The sequence below is a fragment of the Bison bison genome, unplaced genomic scaffold, assembly GCF_000754665.1.
Source record: "Bison bison bison isolate TAMUID 2011002044 unplaced genomic scaffold, Bison_UMD1.0 scf7180017864309, whole genome shotgun sequence".
NCBI lineage: Eukaryota > Metazoa > Chordata > Mammalia > Artiodactyla > Bovidae > Bison > Bison bison.
The window spans coordinates 2,221,565-2,236,323 of NW_011494881.1; the positions used below are offsets into that span (position 1 = coordinate 2,221,565).

General features: G+C 40.1%; 1 protein-coding gene across 1 annotated transcript in view; it reads right to left on the bottom strand.

Annotated features, from left to right (window-relative positions):
* Window positions 1–8,807: 8,807 nt before the first annotated feature.
* DNAJC12 (DnaJ (Hsp40) homolog, subfamily C, member 12) overlaps window positions 8,808–14,759 on the bottom strand; it is a 45,370-nt gene continuing 39,418 nt past the window's right edge. The window contains exon 6 of the mRNA XM_010852152.1: window positions 8,808–9,331. Coding sequence (XP_010850454.1) covers window positions 9,237–9,331 — 95 coding nt within the window. The 3' untranslated portion in view covers window positions 8,808–9,236. The remainder of the gene's footprint in view (window positions 9,332–14,759) is intronic.

The following is a 14,759-nucleotide window of genomic DNA, read 5'->3' on the forward strand; positions in this document are numbered from 1 at the left end:
GTAATCAAAATTTATGAATCACATAAAACCCAGATGTCTAGATTTTTAAACAAAAATGAAACAATTATCCTAGCCTAGGCTTAGCCTCTTCCACGGCAACATTGGCTGAATCTGAATATGCTTTTCTCAAGTTACCACAGTCCCCAGCACTCCCAATTGGAGTCCTGCCACAGGCCTGGAGTATCACTGGCCACTTACCATTGCACTTGTGCTGTTGATTCTCTTATAATTGGCCTGCTTCATTCATTTATGTCACTTGCTTGACTTTTAGAGTCTGTCACCCTTGTCCCAGGTAATCTGCTTCATCTAGATCCTCTGTGGCTACAAAAAATAATAATAATTACATAACAATAATTATTCTAGAGCATCACTGTCCAATAGAACATTCTGAGATGATGGAAATGTTCTATAATCTGCAGTGTCCAATACTGTAATACTGTAACCACTGGCCACATGTGGCTCTTGTACACTTGAAATATGGCTAGTGTGACTGAAGAATTGCATTTCTAATGTTATTTCATTTTAATTAATTTCATTTTAATGGCCAGTGACTACTGTATTAGAGATGTGGTTCTAGGGCAGAGCTTCTTGAGATTTAACTTGTATAGAAATACCCAGGGGAGGGAGGGGGCATCTGGGAGCAAGAAACCTCTGGCGGTCCAGTGGTTAGGACTCTGAGCTCCCACTGCTGAGGGCATAGGTTCAATTTCTGGTCAGGGAACGAAGATCCCACAAGTTGCTTGGTGTGGCCAAAAAAACAAACAAACAAACCTGGAGATCTTGTTAAAACACAGATGATAATTTAGCAGCTCCAGAGTGAAGCCCAAGATTCTGACTATCTATCTAATAAGTTCATAAATGATGCTAATGATTCTGGGGTTTGGTCCACACTTTGGGAAGGAAGATTTTAGAACGGTGCTCCTCAAACTTTAGCATGCACCTGGAGATTCCAGAAAGATTCCAAAACATATTCCTAGGCCCTGCCGCTCATAGTTTCTGACTGAGTAGGTTTGGGGTGAGGTCCAATAGTTTGCATTGGTAACAAGCAACTGGGTGATGCTGGACTACCAAAGGAATGGGATGGTGTTGGCAAAATATCTTTTTAGTCACTTTCTGATTTTCTTCCCCAGTCATTACTATTAATAGTTAATATCTGTGTTTGATATTTATTATCCCATTTTACTGATGAGGAAACTGAGGCACAGGGAGGGTAATGAACTTACCTAAGCTTACTGTGAAGGTAACTGCTCTCTCCAGAATGACCTTCTTAACCACACCTTTCTCACCATGGATGATGCCACCATGGATGTTGCCCCGTGTACTGTCCCTGCCTTGATGTAAAGACTTCATAATTCCTTGAATTTAAACTAGAAGATAAGCATCAAAAGCAGAACAGTCTACTTTGGATTCCCAATTTTCCTGCTTTCCTACCCATCTCATTTTAAGAAAGGAAATGGGTTCAGAGAAGTAAAGGACTTGCCTGAGGCCACACAACTAATCACTTCCCTTTAAGTATGATCTGATAAATAACCTTCATGCAGGCTTTTTTTCTTTCCTTTCCTTCTGTTTTTTCTGCAAAAAGCTTTACAGTTTCCATATGGTCCAAGGCTTGGGAGAGAGCTCCAGAGTGCTTAAAAAGCTACTTAGTGGCTGCAGAGAGGGGCTTCAGGCAGAAGCGCTGTCACCAGAGGGGCTCCTCAAAGGCTGCTGGGCTTCGGAGGCTACTAGTCATGCTGCAGGTGAGCCTTTGGAAGAGATACTCGCCCTGCCCCGCCTGGGAACCAGCCAGCCTGTGAAGGTTGGTCAGGTAGCTGCCCATTTTCTTGATGAGTTTCACCTTCTTGTCTAGGAAGCCGGTCGCCAGGAAGTCACAGAGGTGGGAGTCTGCGCGGACAATCAGAATGGCGGCTTCCACACAGTCCTGGGTTTTACCCAACTCCAGCAAGTGGCTACTGCCGCTGGTTTTGCATTTTCAAGAGAGGTTCACGCTCGTGCTTCTCCTCAGCCAATTTCCATAAAACAGTGTTCCAAGTTCTCCAGAGCCATATCCTTCATGGTGGAAATACAAGCCCAGAGAGAGATAGGTGTAGGAGGCCCGCAGATCCCTGTTGACCAGGCGGCTGAAGACAACTCCGTCTCAGTGGGATAATTCTGAGGTATCTGGGAGCTCATGGTTGATCGGTAATAAAGAGTTAAGCTAAAAAAAAAAAAAAAAATGGTGTTAGTATGTCCTGGCGGCTGAGGATAGCCAAATAACTGATTCCAAAGCTTGCGACTGGAAAATAGGTTGGAGGGGGTCGAGGCTTGAAGGGGTGTCCCCTGATCTGTTCTGTCCAAACACTGTTGAAGCAAGAGCCATAGACCTCTGAACCCACGGCTCCCCCTGCCGGTCCCTCACCCACTCCTCTCCAGCTGGCAGAGGAAAGGCATTTGGGGTGAGGCCAAGGTGAAAGAGGAGAAGGACGGTCTTGGGAGAGCCAGTTCTGTGCTCCCAGTCAGGCGAGGGCAAGTCTCAGCAGCTGAGGAATTGTTTAAAAGGAGCCTAGAGAGAACAAGCCTCCGGAACAGGCCCCCAGGAGGCCCGTCTTCCCGCCAGCAGGTACTCAACGCGCGGCAGCGGCAGCAGGGGGCGCTCCAAGCAGCCTCCTCGGCTGGAGGTGAAAACCAGAGAGAACCCTGGCGAAGGCAACTGCCTTCGATGGTGACTGCCTCTCACAGACCTGTTGGGAGCCCAAATGAAGTGCTTCTGGGGCCAGGGGAACCCAAAAAATGACCAGTGACACGGAAAGGAGAACTCTAATCTCCTGTATGCAGGTAGAGCCATCAAGATGTTAATCATTTCATCTGTAACCTATTTAAGCTATGTGGTCCTCAACACGTGGCACTTTAGTATTACCTGGAGCTGTGAAAACCCAGCGCCCTTGGGATAGACATAGAGGCCAGTTAAGTCAGAGCCTCTGGGTTTGAGACCCAGACATCGAGGGGTGCATATTCCCAAGGCAGATTGCAAGACTGACAAAAATGATTTCACACACACACACACACAAATAATTAAATTTAAAAATCTGTTTTCCATTCTATTGTAGTTTTTAGGATATAAAAAAGTTACAAATTCCTCCAGAAAATGGAATTCGTTGTGAGATTTAAACACGACACATGAGAAAATGCCTTGGAAACTGGTAAAGATAAGAGTTATTATTATTGTTGTTATTAGAACCTCCCCTGATAGTCTAGTGGCTGAAAAGTATTTAAATACTTTAATATACTCTGAAAACAAGTCACCATTGTATTCAGAGATGGGATGTTATCAAGAATGGCATTGAACTCAAATGAATGTAAAAAAAATAATTGAGGTGTTCGAGGCTGTACATATAGATAGATATATTAATACATACTTAATTGTAATCTCTCCTTTTCTATCTCTGCCCTTTTACTTAAACGAACAGTCAGAAAGGAAGAGTTATTAGAAAAAATGACGGAGAAGGAACATTCTCCTCTGCCTTTCCTGTCCTCACTAATCTTTGACTTCCTCTTCTGGACTACACACTTCATATGTTTCCACACTCTCCTGGCTCCCACCAGAGCCCTGGACAGGCCAACTCTGAACCTGGTCCTGAGCCAAGAGTCTATGTTCTATAAAGGGGAGATGCTTAATTCCAGCCTCAGGGAGAAAAAACTGGATCAGAGAATTCAAGTCATTTACCCTAAATCTCACGATAGGTTAGAACCAGAGAAAGATCTAATTCTCCTTCAACCTAACCTAGATTCCACTGTGAAAACATTTACTCTTGGCTGCTAATTAATACAAAAGTCATCAAAACAGAAACACTGGAATACATGAGAGCCAAGGTGGGAGGAGAAAGTGTGAGGATGACCTGCCTGATGCAAAATGTTCTCCACCATGAGGGTAAGACGACAGAGGGAGCTGAGAATAATACTAAACACACAGCCACACTGATTCATATCACAAAACCTCAAATTGAAGGGAATTGAAGCCTTTCTTGTGAGACATTTCATCATTTTCTCAGTAATTGCATCAGTTTTATAATTTCTTCCATCACTGAGTCCCCAGTAGCCCTGGCATCTCCTCGTCTGTGATATGGAGGTGGTAGGTAATGGTGTTTGCCTTCAGGAAATTAAAGACCCCTCTCAATAACTGCATTAGTCATCCACACTTGCTGCTATGATTGATCTTGTAACCACAATCAGATCTGGGCACGGAAAGGATATGAAAATTCATAAGCGGGAAAGCAACCTTATCTTCCCCTGATCTGGCTCTCTCTTTACGAGAAATATCTGCAAAGTTTTTTTTTTTCGGGTTTCTAATTTGCTCATCAAAGGGCATGTTTTTGACAGGCTGGTATATGTCCATGGGCAACTAGGAACTATTGGGGATCATAGGAAATTGTGAATTCTGCCCAAGTTTTCGAGATTTGCTCTGTTGAGTTGCCCTTTACTTAAAAGAGCAAAAATGTTTTAGAATTGTATTTCAACATTTCAGGACACCCAGAAGCCATAACACTGAAAAGAATATCCTGAGCTCATCCTGTCTCTGTGGAAGATACTAGAAGAAAAGTACACTCTGATTTTATTTTTGCTTTATATCTTGGGCAATCCCTGGTATGGCAGGGGGTCAGAGACAGCTGGTAAATTGTTCTATAAGCTTCAAACTGAGTACTCAACAAAGTCTATCCTAGAGTGGAAAAGACTAAACACAAGAATCCCAATGAACATGAACTATTTTCTGGGTTTTACAATTCAATGGCCCTAAGATCTGCAACTTACCAAATTGCATCTGTTGTTTGCTGAACTATATGATAATCTAATTATGTGTGTGTGAAAATCACTAAGTCATGTCTTTATAACCCCATAGACTGTAGCCTACCAGGCTTCTCTGTCCATGGAATTCTCCAGGCCAGAATACTGGAGTGGGTAGCTGTTCCTTCCGTTCTCCAGGGGAGCTTCCCAGACCAGGGTCTCCCACATTGCTGGTGGATTTTTTACCATCTGAGCCACCAGAGAAACCCAATCTAATTCTAAATGTACATATACACTCTTTGATCCATTCCAATAAGAAGTATTTATCTTACAGTATATTTCACATACAAGAAACTGTATGTAAAGCTATTCACTACATTGCTCTTTGTGTTTCAAGGGAAAACTGAAATAACCTGGAAAGGCTCAAGTAGAGCAAATTAAATAAATTATGGTTCACACAATGAAAACCATGTAGCAGATTAAGAAAAAAAAAAGGGTAGAATTTACATACTAAACATGGAAAAATCTCCAAGACATAGAAACTGAATAAATGAAAAGTATGACACAGGATGGAGAAGGTAATGGCACCCCACTCCAGTACTCTTGCCTGGAAAATCCCATGGACAGAGGAGCCTGGTGGGCTGCAGTCAATGGGGTCACTAGGAGTCGGACACGACTGAGCGACTTCACTTTTTTTCACTTTTCACTTTCATGCATTGGAGAAGGAAATGGCAACCCACTCCAGTGTTCTTGCCTGGAGAATCCCAGGGATGGGGAAGCCTAGTGGGCTGCCGTCTATGGGGTCGCACAGAGTGGGACACAACTGAAGCGACTTAGCAGCAGCAGCATGCCACAGGATAGTGTTCCCATTTGAGTAGAGAAAAGAACAGAAACACATGTATGTGTGTAATGCACAGGATATCTGGAAGGATATACAAGAAACAGTGCTTCTGAGATGGAGAAGTGGAGGAAAGGTAACGAGGAGAGAAAGAGGCCACAATTCTGTTAACTGATTATCAAAAGGTTTAATATGTAAGAATAGTAATAGTACACTTAGTGCTTACTATGTGCCAGGCATGTACTAATCACATGACATACCTAAACTAATACAGCATGCCCCTTTTAAACTACGAGATAGTCCAATATCTGTCTTACTTCACTAAATTATCAACTGTGCTCAGTGTGCTAAGTTGTTTCAGTCATGTCTGACTCTGCAAACTCATGGACGGTAGCCTTCCAGGTTCCTCTGTCCATGGGATTCTCTAGGCAAGAATACTGGAGTCGGTTGCCATTTCCTTTTCCAGGGGATTTTCCCGACCCAAGGATCAAACCCATGTCTCTTACATCTCCTGTTGGCAGGCGGGTTCTTTATCACTAGCACCACCTAAAGTATTTTTATATCCTACACAAAGTGAAAGTTGCTCAATTGTATCTGACTCTTTGTGACTCCCCTCCAGGCCAGAATACTGGAATGAGTAGCCTATCCCTTCTCCAGCAGATCTTCCCAACCCAGGGATCAAACCAAGGTCTCCTGCATTGCGGGTGGATTCTTTACCAACCGAGCTATCAGGGAAGCCCCAATTGCTAGTACATAACATAATAATTTTCTCAAGAAATATGTGCCTCATTCATTCACTCATTCAATATCAAATATAAGAGAAACTAATTATCTTTACCATTTAGAGATGACTTAAGAGCTTAATCACTTTTATGTAAAATTATCTTTTCATAATCATTTTGCTATGCCATGAATTCAAGCCATAATCCAGTAATAAGTGGCTTTGAAAATGTGCTGTTACACATACATACAATTGTGATTGTGCTGGACACACTGGGGAATTCAAACAAATTACTGAGGAAAGTTGTCCAGTTTTCTTCTTACTTTTTATTCAAAGAGAAACACTCTTTCTTTTGATTGTATTATCAAAGTATAGTCACCTCCCTTTTTAAGTTTTGAGTTCAGGAGAATTCTTAACTGTTTTAATGTGAAAGATCTCCTACTAAGTTAGATGGAATCAAGTAAATAAAGTGCTTAGCACAAGGCTGACCTATCCGAAATCCCTATTCAAGTGGCACTCTTTCTTTAGAGGCTATTTCTTATTTAGAGGCTTCAAACATCATGGGAGAGGAAAGTAAACAAGAGCTAATGCTCAGTCTTATCAACAGTTGGGAAATATGTCTGTGACAAAAGCAGAGCAGACCGGGTGAGTAAGAATGTTTTTCCCTTCCACAAGTCATTAAAAGCTATCAGTGCTGTAAATCAGACAGTCTAGGCGAGAAAAAGAGGAAAAAATTAAAACCCTGATTCTTTAGATTCAAAAATTCAGTTATTCAATCTGGTATTTATTCGAGTGCCTATTTGGGCCAGGCAGGCATTATGACAGGCAACTATAGTCCAAAAACTCATTTTATTAATTTAACATGCATCCTCTTTTGAATTTACTGTTTTTGAAATAAACTTTGTAGATATGTTAACAATGTCAAAATACATTTTACTGAAGTGGTAAATGTTGATAGAAATAATTATTTAAATGGATGGCCCTGATTTTTGGATTTGACAAAACAACAGAACTTCAAATAATATTAAGGGAACCAATACAGGTTTGTATTTGTTTAAAAAAAAAAGTTTTCATCTATGTTAGGTACTGAATTATGTTCCCTTAAAATTCATTTATTGAAGTCCCAACTCCCAGTAGCTCAGAGTGTAACCTTATTTGGAGATGAGATCTTTAAAGGGATGAAGTTAAAGGATGCTTTTAGGCCTCCTTTCGAATATGGGGTGCTAATCGAATATGACTAATGCTCATAAGAAGAAAGGCCTTTGTGAGGATAAAGCAGCCATCTGCTAGGCAAGGGAGAAGCCTCAAAAGAAACCAAATATGCATACACCTTGACCTTGGACTTCTAACCTCCAGAACCCTGAGAATTATTGTTTAAGCCACCCAGTCTGTCATATTTTGTTATGGCATCCCAACAAACCAATACAATCTACTATGACATTATTTCATAAAAGGAAAGCACATTTTAAATCACAAAGGTAGGAAGGACATAATTTCTAAATTATTTTGCTTTAAAAAAAATCTTCCTAAATTTTTTTTTTCACTTTGCTATAGAACAGTGAAAATTCTGTTTTGAACAAAGAACTCCTGCTCTAAAATCATTTTTCTTCTTAATTTTTCATTCACTTTTTTCCACAATAAAAAGTAACCATCAACTACACTCATGATAAACCTAGTAATTCCAACCTAAAAAGGACATATTACCTCATAGGTCCATTTTCATAGTTAGAATATAGTTTATAAATGTATCACCTGCTATATAATAAAAGAAATCTTGTAAAAACGTTTTCTCAAATGAATAATGTTTTAAATTTATAATTATTAAACTTGAAGTAGAAATATTTTTTTAAATTATTTTCAGAATACAACTGAATTATAAATTCATTATGGGGACTTGCCTGGTGGTTCAGTGATTAACAATCAGCCTTAACCCTGATAGCTGAGGCGGTAAAGCGTCTGCCCGCAATGCGGGAGACCCGGGTTCTGATTCCTGGGTTGGGAAGATCCCCTGGAGAAGGAAATGGCAATCCACTCCAGCACTCTTGCCTGGAAAATCCCATGGACGGAGGATCCTGATAGGCTACAGTCCGTGGGGTCGCAAAGAGTCGGACACGACTGAGCGACTTCACTTTCACTTTCACTTTACAATGCAGGGGAGGCGAGTTCGATTCCTGGTCAGGGAACTAAGATCGCACATGCCTCAGAGCACTAAGCCCAAGCACCACAACTAGAGAGCCCGTCTGCCGCAACTAGAGAATCTGAGTGCTGCAACAAAAGATCTCTCATGATGCAACTAAGGCCCAATGTGTGTGCATGATCAGTCACTTCAATCATGTCCAACTCCACAACCCCATGGACTGTAGCCTGCCAGCTTCCTCTGCTCATGGAATTCTCCAACCAAGAATACTGGAGTGAGTTGCCATTCCCTTCTCCAAGGGATAAGGCCTGATCCAGCCAAATAAATAAAATTTTTAAATAAAAAATTCATTATGAACTTTGGAAAGATTATTTATTTCATTCAATTTACACAAGTAATTTCACATTTCATTTTAAGTTCAGAGTCACAAAACATTTCTTGTATATCCAGCACTAATAAAGATCATGGTACATCAATGAAATATTTAACAACAGGGATTGATTTTTAATAGATCTCTATAAATAACATTAACAGGAAAATACACATAATACAATCTACTCTGGATCTAAGGGCCTTAATTTACTTCAATATTGAAAGAAACTAGTCTGAAGATTTTCTCATTTAAAAAACACATTGAGAGAATGGGTTCAAGGATGGAAGAATGATTTGGTACTCAGCAATTCACAAATATGACATTTTTAAGATCTGAAGAGACTGCAAGTTGGCAGCACAAGAAATGATCTCTTTCTCTCTCTCTCTCTCCTCTATGGAACACGGATATTTCATATTTCATAGTTTCTGAATTTCCTCAGGAGTTCTGAAGGAGCATCCCCAGACCAGCGGAAACGAAGGTGCCAACAGTTCACATCTGCAAAACCTGTAGAAGAGAGAAGGGGATATTTTAAAATCAAAGGTAGGAAAAGTCAAGCTTATCACAGTAAAGATTTCCTAACAATAAATGAATGTAAGGGTAAGTCTTTGGTATCAGTTTTTAATATCTTACATAAATGGATAAGCAGACTTTTGAATCCTTATGAACAGGAATTGGTTTATATGGATGAGAGGAGTTCACATGTTTAAATGCTTAAGAATAAAAGGATATTTATAGATGCTTCCAGTGGTAGGAATTTTGACAATTCATCTGCAAAGAAATTGGAAACTACTTTCAAACAGCTGCCAAAAGTAAAAGGTCAATGGAAAGAATCCCTGGAAATACAAATAATTTATTCTACAACAGTAAGTTTTTTTATTCTAATAAACAACTGTGTTGAAAACTAGAAACAAGTTATGTTCATTCTCTACTATAGGAAGGGTAAATTGCCGAAATTCTTCTAGCAGGTAATTTGGCAATATTTATCAGACTCATTAAAATGTATAAACCTTTAAACCATAATTCTACTTGTAGAAATTTATCTTAATGAAATAGTCATGATGTGCCCAAGAGTTTAACTATAAGGATTTTATTGTGATACCATTTATAAATGTTTCAAACAATCTAAATCTTTAGTAACAGAAAATTGATTAAAAGGCTTTGATATAGTCATTAACAATTTTTTAATATTTATCATTATAGAAAAATGTTCATAATATATTGCTAAGTAACTAGTAGTTAGGAAATAATTTTGGAGAAGCCAATGGCACCCCACTCCAGTACTCTTGCCTGGAAAATCCCATGGACGGAGGAGCCTGGTAGGCTGCAGTCCATGGGGTCGCTAAGAGTCGGGCATGACTGAGCGACTTCACTTTCACTTTTCACTTTCATGCATTGGAGAAGGAAATGGCAACCCACTCCAGTGTTCTTGCCTGGAGAATCCCAGGGATGGGGGAGCCTGGTGAGCTTCGGTCTATGGGGTCACACAGAGTCGGACACGACTGAATTGACTTAGCAGCAGCAGCAGCAGGAAATAATTTAGACAGCATGATCTCATTCATAAATTCATTATTTACATGGGTATTTATATAAAAGCCTTTTTAAGTCTACAAGGAATTACCCCTAAATGTTGATAGTAGCTATTCCTGAAGAGTTGCAATACATATGATTTTCATTCTTTATACTCTTTTTCTGTTCATCTGTATTTTCTTATTTTTCTACAATGAACAAGTATGCTTTATATTATTTTTTATGTTTAAAATATTTCCAATAAAACAGGTTACAGAATAATACATAAAATACAGAATAATAAATAATACATACTTCACTGATATTTAAAATATTATCTAAATATCTAGCAGGAAAAATATACACAGAATAGTTGACAGTGATTATCCCAGGAAAATAGGATCTGCACTTTCTTCAGAATTATCAGATAAAAAAATCTGAAGAATTTCCATTTGGGGGAAAAGGCAAAAAGAAAATTGTTTCTGACAACCTGTAATTGAAAGACACACAAAAAATATGTACAGTGATATTCTTTTCATTTTAGGTATACTGCTGCTGCTGCTGCTGCTGCTAAGTCGCTTCAGTCATGTCCGACTCTGTGCGACCCCACAGACAGCCCATCAGGCTCCTCTGTGCAGCCCATCAGGTTCCTCTGTCCCTGGGATTCTCCAGGCAAGAACACTGGAGTGGGTTGCCATTTCCTTCTCCAATGCATGAAAGTAAAAAGTGAAAGTGAAGTCACTCAGTCATGCCCGACTCTTAGCGACCCCATGGACTGCAGTCCACCAGGCTCCTCCATCCATGAGATTTTCCAGGCAAGAGTACTGGAGTGGGGTGCCATTGCCTCCTCAGTTAGGTATACTAACATATCTTAAAAATATACCAAAATAGCAGTAATAAATATTTCCCTAAGTGGTAAGACTGCAAGTTATTTGCTTGACTGTATTTTCCTCATGTTTCTACATTCAATATGTGTTATTTTTGGAGTTTAAAAAAGATGTTTTCACATTTGGGTTACCCTAGAAATAGACCCCAGACAAGAATTTGAATGCAAGTGGCTAATCTGGGAGGTGATCCCAAGAGACTCTGGTAGGGAAGTAGGGAAAGGAGCCACGTCTATAAAAGGTACATTTTCAGGAAGTTACTACTCTGGACAACTAGGGTTTGATCCCCTGGGGAGCCCTGGGAGACAATATTTAAAAAAAAACAAAAAACTCCAGAGTTGTTCCACTTGAGGGGTGAAGGTATTGGAGAACTTATCCTCCCACTCACATTCATTATCTGATGGCTACATCCACAGGGTGTTTACTGCCTGGCACTTAACTGCCCGCTCACTTGCTGCCAAACCAGATTCACTGCCAGCGAAAGCCCTCTGGTGGGAGCCGTATGGTTGGCAATGCCTGGGAAGGCAGATGCCCAGAGGATATGTTGGCACATCAACAGCATCTGCTATGTTTGATTTTTTTTTTTAACTCCAGGATGTTATGCAATACTATTTGATTCTAGAACTGTATTTATCAGAAGGCACATTTATTGCATATTTAAATGAAAATAAAGTAAACATTAGATTGTCTCGCATGTGGGTTTTCAGATGCTGTGCTTCTTTTTTTCCTGGTTGCAGTGAAGAGTCGGAAATGATGGGGGCTATTTGATGGATGTTTATGACAGAAGAGGCATCATAAGGCAAACTTCAAAGTAAATACCAAGCACTGCTTAAGGAAATCAACAAAAATGCTGAAAAGTTATGTGGGAAGCCACTTGGGACTTGGTAAAGCTGACATGAATAATATTTCTTAAATGCTGACATTATAAAAATTTTCATTGCCGTCAAATGAAGTTATAAATAAGCATGCAACTGTACTTTGGCATATGAAAACCCAACTTTAAGGCACTACTCAGAACAGCCAATAATCTCTTAAATAACATTAAGAAAATACTGGTATATGCAGTCTTCAGCAAAATTTCCTAATTCTTATTCTTCAGTAGTAGCTTTCAGAACAGTGATCCTCTCCCCCTCTCACCCCCTTCACTTCCTTCCTCAACCATAGTATAATATACTTCATGATGTGAGGGTATCAAAACTGGCATCACAACTTGTTTAGAGTCAATTACAATATATCTACACTATGGAATATTTATCAATTGTTAAAACCAGTGAGTTCATCCTAAATATAAGGGTCTAAGGAGAAACCCCATAGTAATAAAAGCTAACACTAAAGAAGCACTGGCCATGTACCAGGTCCAAATAGTTTACATACATTATCTACTTCTCAAAAAGACCTTATAAGGTAGACACTAATATTTTAACCATTATAGAGAGATAAGAAGATATAAATACAGAGAGGTTAATTTGCTTGCCCAAGGTCACACAACTCAGCAGTGGAAAAAGCCAGGCTCTGGTTACAGAGTCTGTACTCTTAGTTACTGTATAACAGAGAGGAATGTGCACAGTATAACCCTCACAAACGAACATATGCTTATGCATGCCTTTGTTAACATAGAGAACCAGTGTAGAAGGAGACACACCTGGGCATTTGCACTGTTTTTTCAAGAAGTAGAAGCAGAGAAGGATGAGACACTAGGGTAGACACTAAGTTATTGTCTATGTATGATTCTTTGAATTTTTAAAAATTTTTTATTTTTTGGCTGCACTGCTCGAGATGTGGGACCTTAATTCCCAGACCAGGGATCAGACCTGAGCTCCCTGCCCCCTGGAAGTGGGGAGTCTTAACCACTGGACCACCAGGGATGTCCTGATTCTTTGAATTTTCAATGGTAAGCTCATATTACTTTGAGGCTTTTAAATATCTAAATAACTTTTTTAAAAAAAAAGAGAAAATTTTATAGAATCTTATGAAAGGGATTTAAGTGTGGCCTTAGTGTGAGGCTCTGACATGATCAACCCCCTCAAGTCTGGTGAACTCAGAATAGGCCTGAATCTGAAATAAAAAGTCACAGGGAGGGCCTAGAGGTTCAGGAAGCACAAATCTGAATATTCCAAGGATAAATGGGGAAGCAGTCACGTGTTTGCCTGTATATGCAAACTATTGGGGGGCAGGGGGGGTGTTTATATGTGTATGTTTCCCTGAAACACTTCTTGGGACATCTGGCCTTCTGCTTTGATCCGTTTGTTATATTATAACCGTTGCCAGTTATGAGGCTGATGCAATCAACTGCAGGCTCTACGAAAGGATCTCTTGGAAAACCAGCAGAGGCACCTGAATGAAGCACCAAGAATCTTTATTCCCAACAAGAAATTAGCATGTAAAAATTCTCACCAAAGAGAGTTTAGAAGTGACTATTTCTAGAAAGACTATAGTTTACCATAACCTATCTAATTACCTTCTTTTTTATAAGAAGTGTTTGAGGACATTCAGGAAACTTCTACTTAAAGGCTAGGGACTTCCCTGGCAGTCCAGTGACTAAGACTTTGCCTTCCGATGCAGGGGTGTGGGTTCGATCCTTGGTGGGGGAGCTAAGATCCCACATGGCCAAAAATCCAAAGCATAAAACAGAAGCAATATTGTACTTAAAGGCTAAATCCTACTGGGGTGTTGAAGGTAGTTGGAGTGTGGATACATAACACACCTATACAAGATAAACACAGTGGGATGGCCAGATAGACAAAGAAATGATAACCATAGCTAACAATTGCCCAGGGCTTGGTATAGGCAAATCACTGTCATAAGCATTTTGCATGGATCACCTCATTTAATCCTCTTGGTAACTCTATAAGAAGGTACCACTTAGATCTCTGTTTTGTAGATGAGGAAACTAAAGTGTGAAGGAGTTAAATAACTTTCACTTCCCTTCACTTCAGTCACTCAGTCATGTCCGACTCTTTGAGACCCCATGAACCGCAGCACGCTAGGCCTCCCTGTCCATCACCAACTCCCGGAGTTCACCCAAACCCATGTCCATTGAGTCAGTGATGCCATCCAACCATCTCTTCCTCTGTCATCCCCCTCTCCTCCTGCCCTTAATCCTTCCCAGCATCAGGGTCTTTTCCAATGAGTCAGCTCTTCGAATCAGGTGGCCAAAGTGTTGGAGTTTCAGCTTCAACATCAGTCCTTCCAATGAACACCCAGGACTGATCTCCTTTAGGATGGACTGGTTAGATCTCCTTGCAGTCCAAGGGACTCTCAAGAGTCTTCTCCAACACCACAGTTCAAAAGCATCAATTCTTCGGTGCTCAGCCTTCTTCACAGTCCAACTCTCACATCCACACAGGACCAGTGGAAAAACCATAGCCTTGACTAGACAGATCTTTGTTGACAAAGTGGTGTCTCTACTTTTTAATATGCTGTTTAGGTTGGTTATAACTTTACTTCCAAGGAGTAAGCATCTTTTAATTTCATGGCTGCAATCACCATCTGCAGTGATTTTGCAGCCCAGAAAAATAAAGTCTGACACTGTTTCCTGTCGG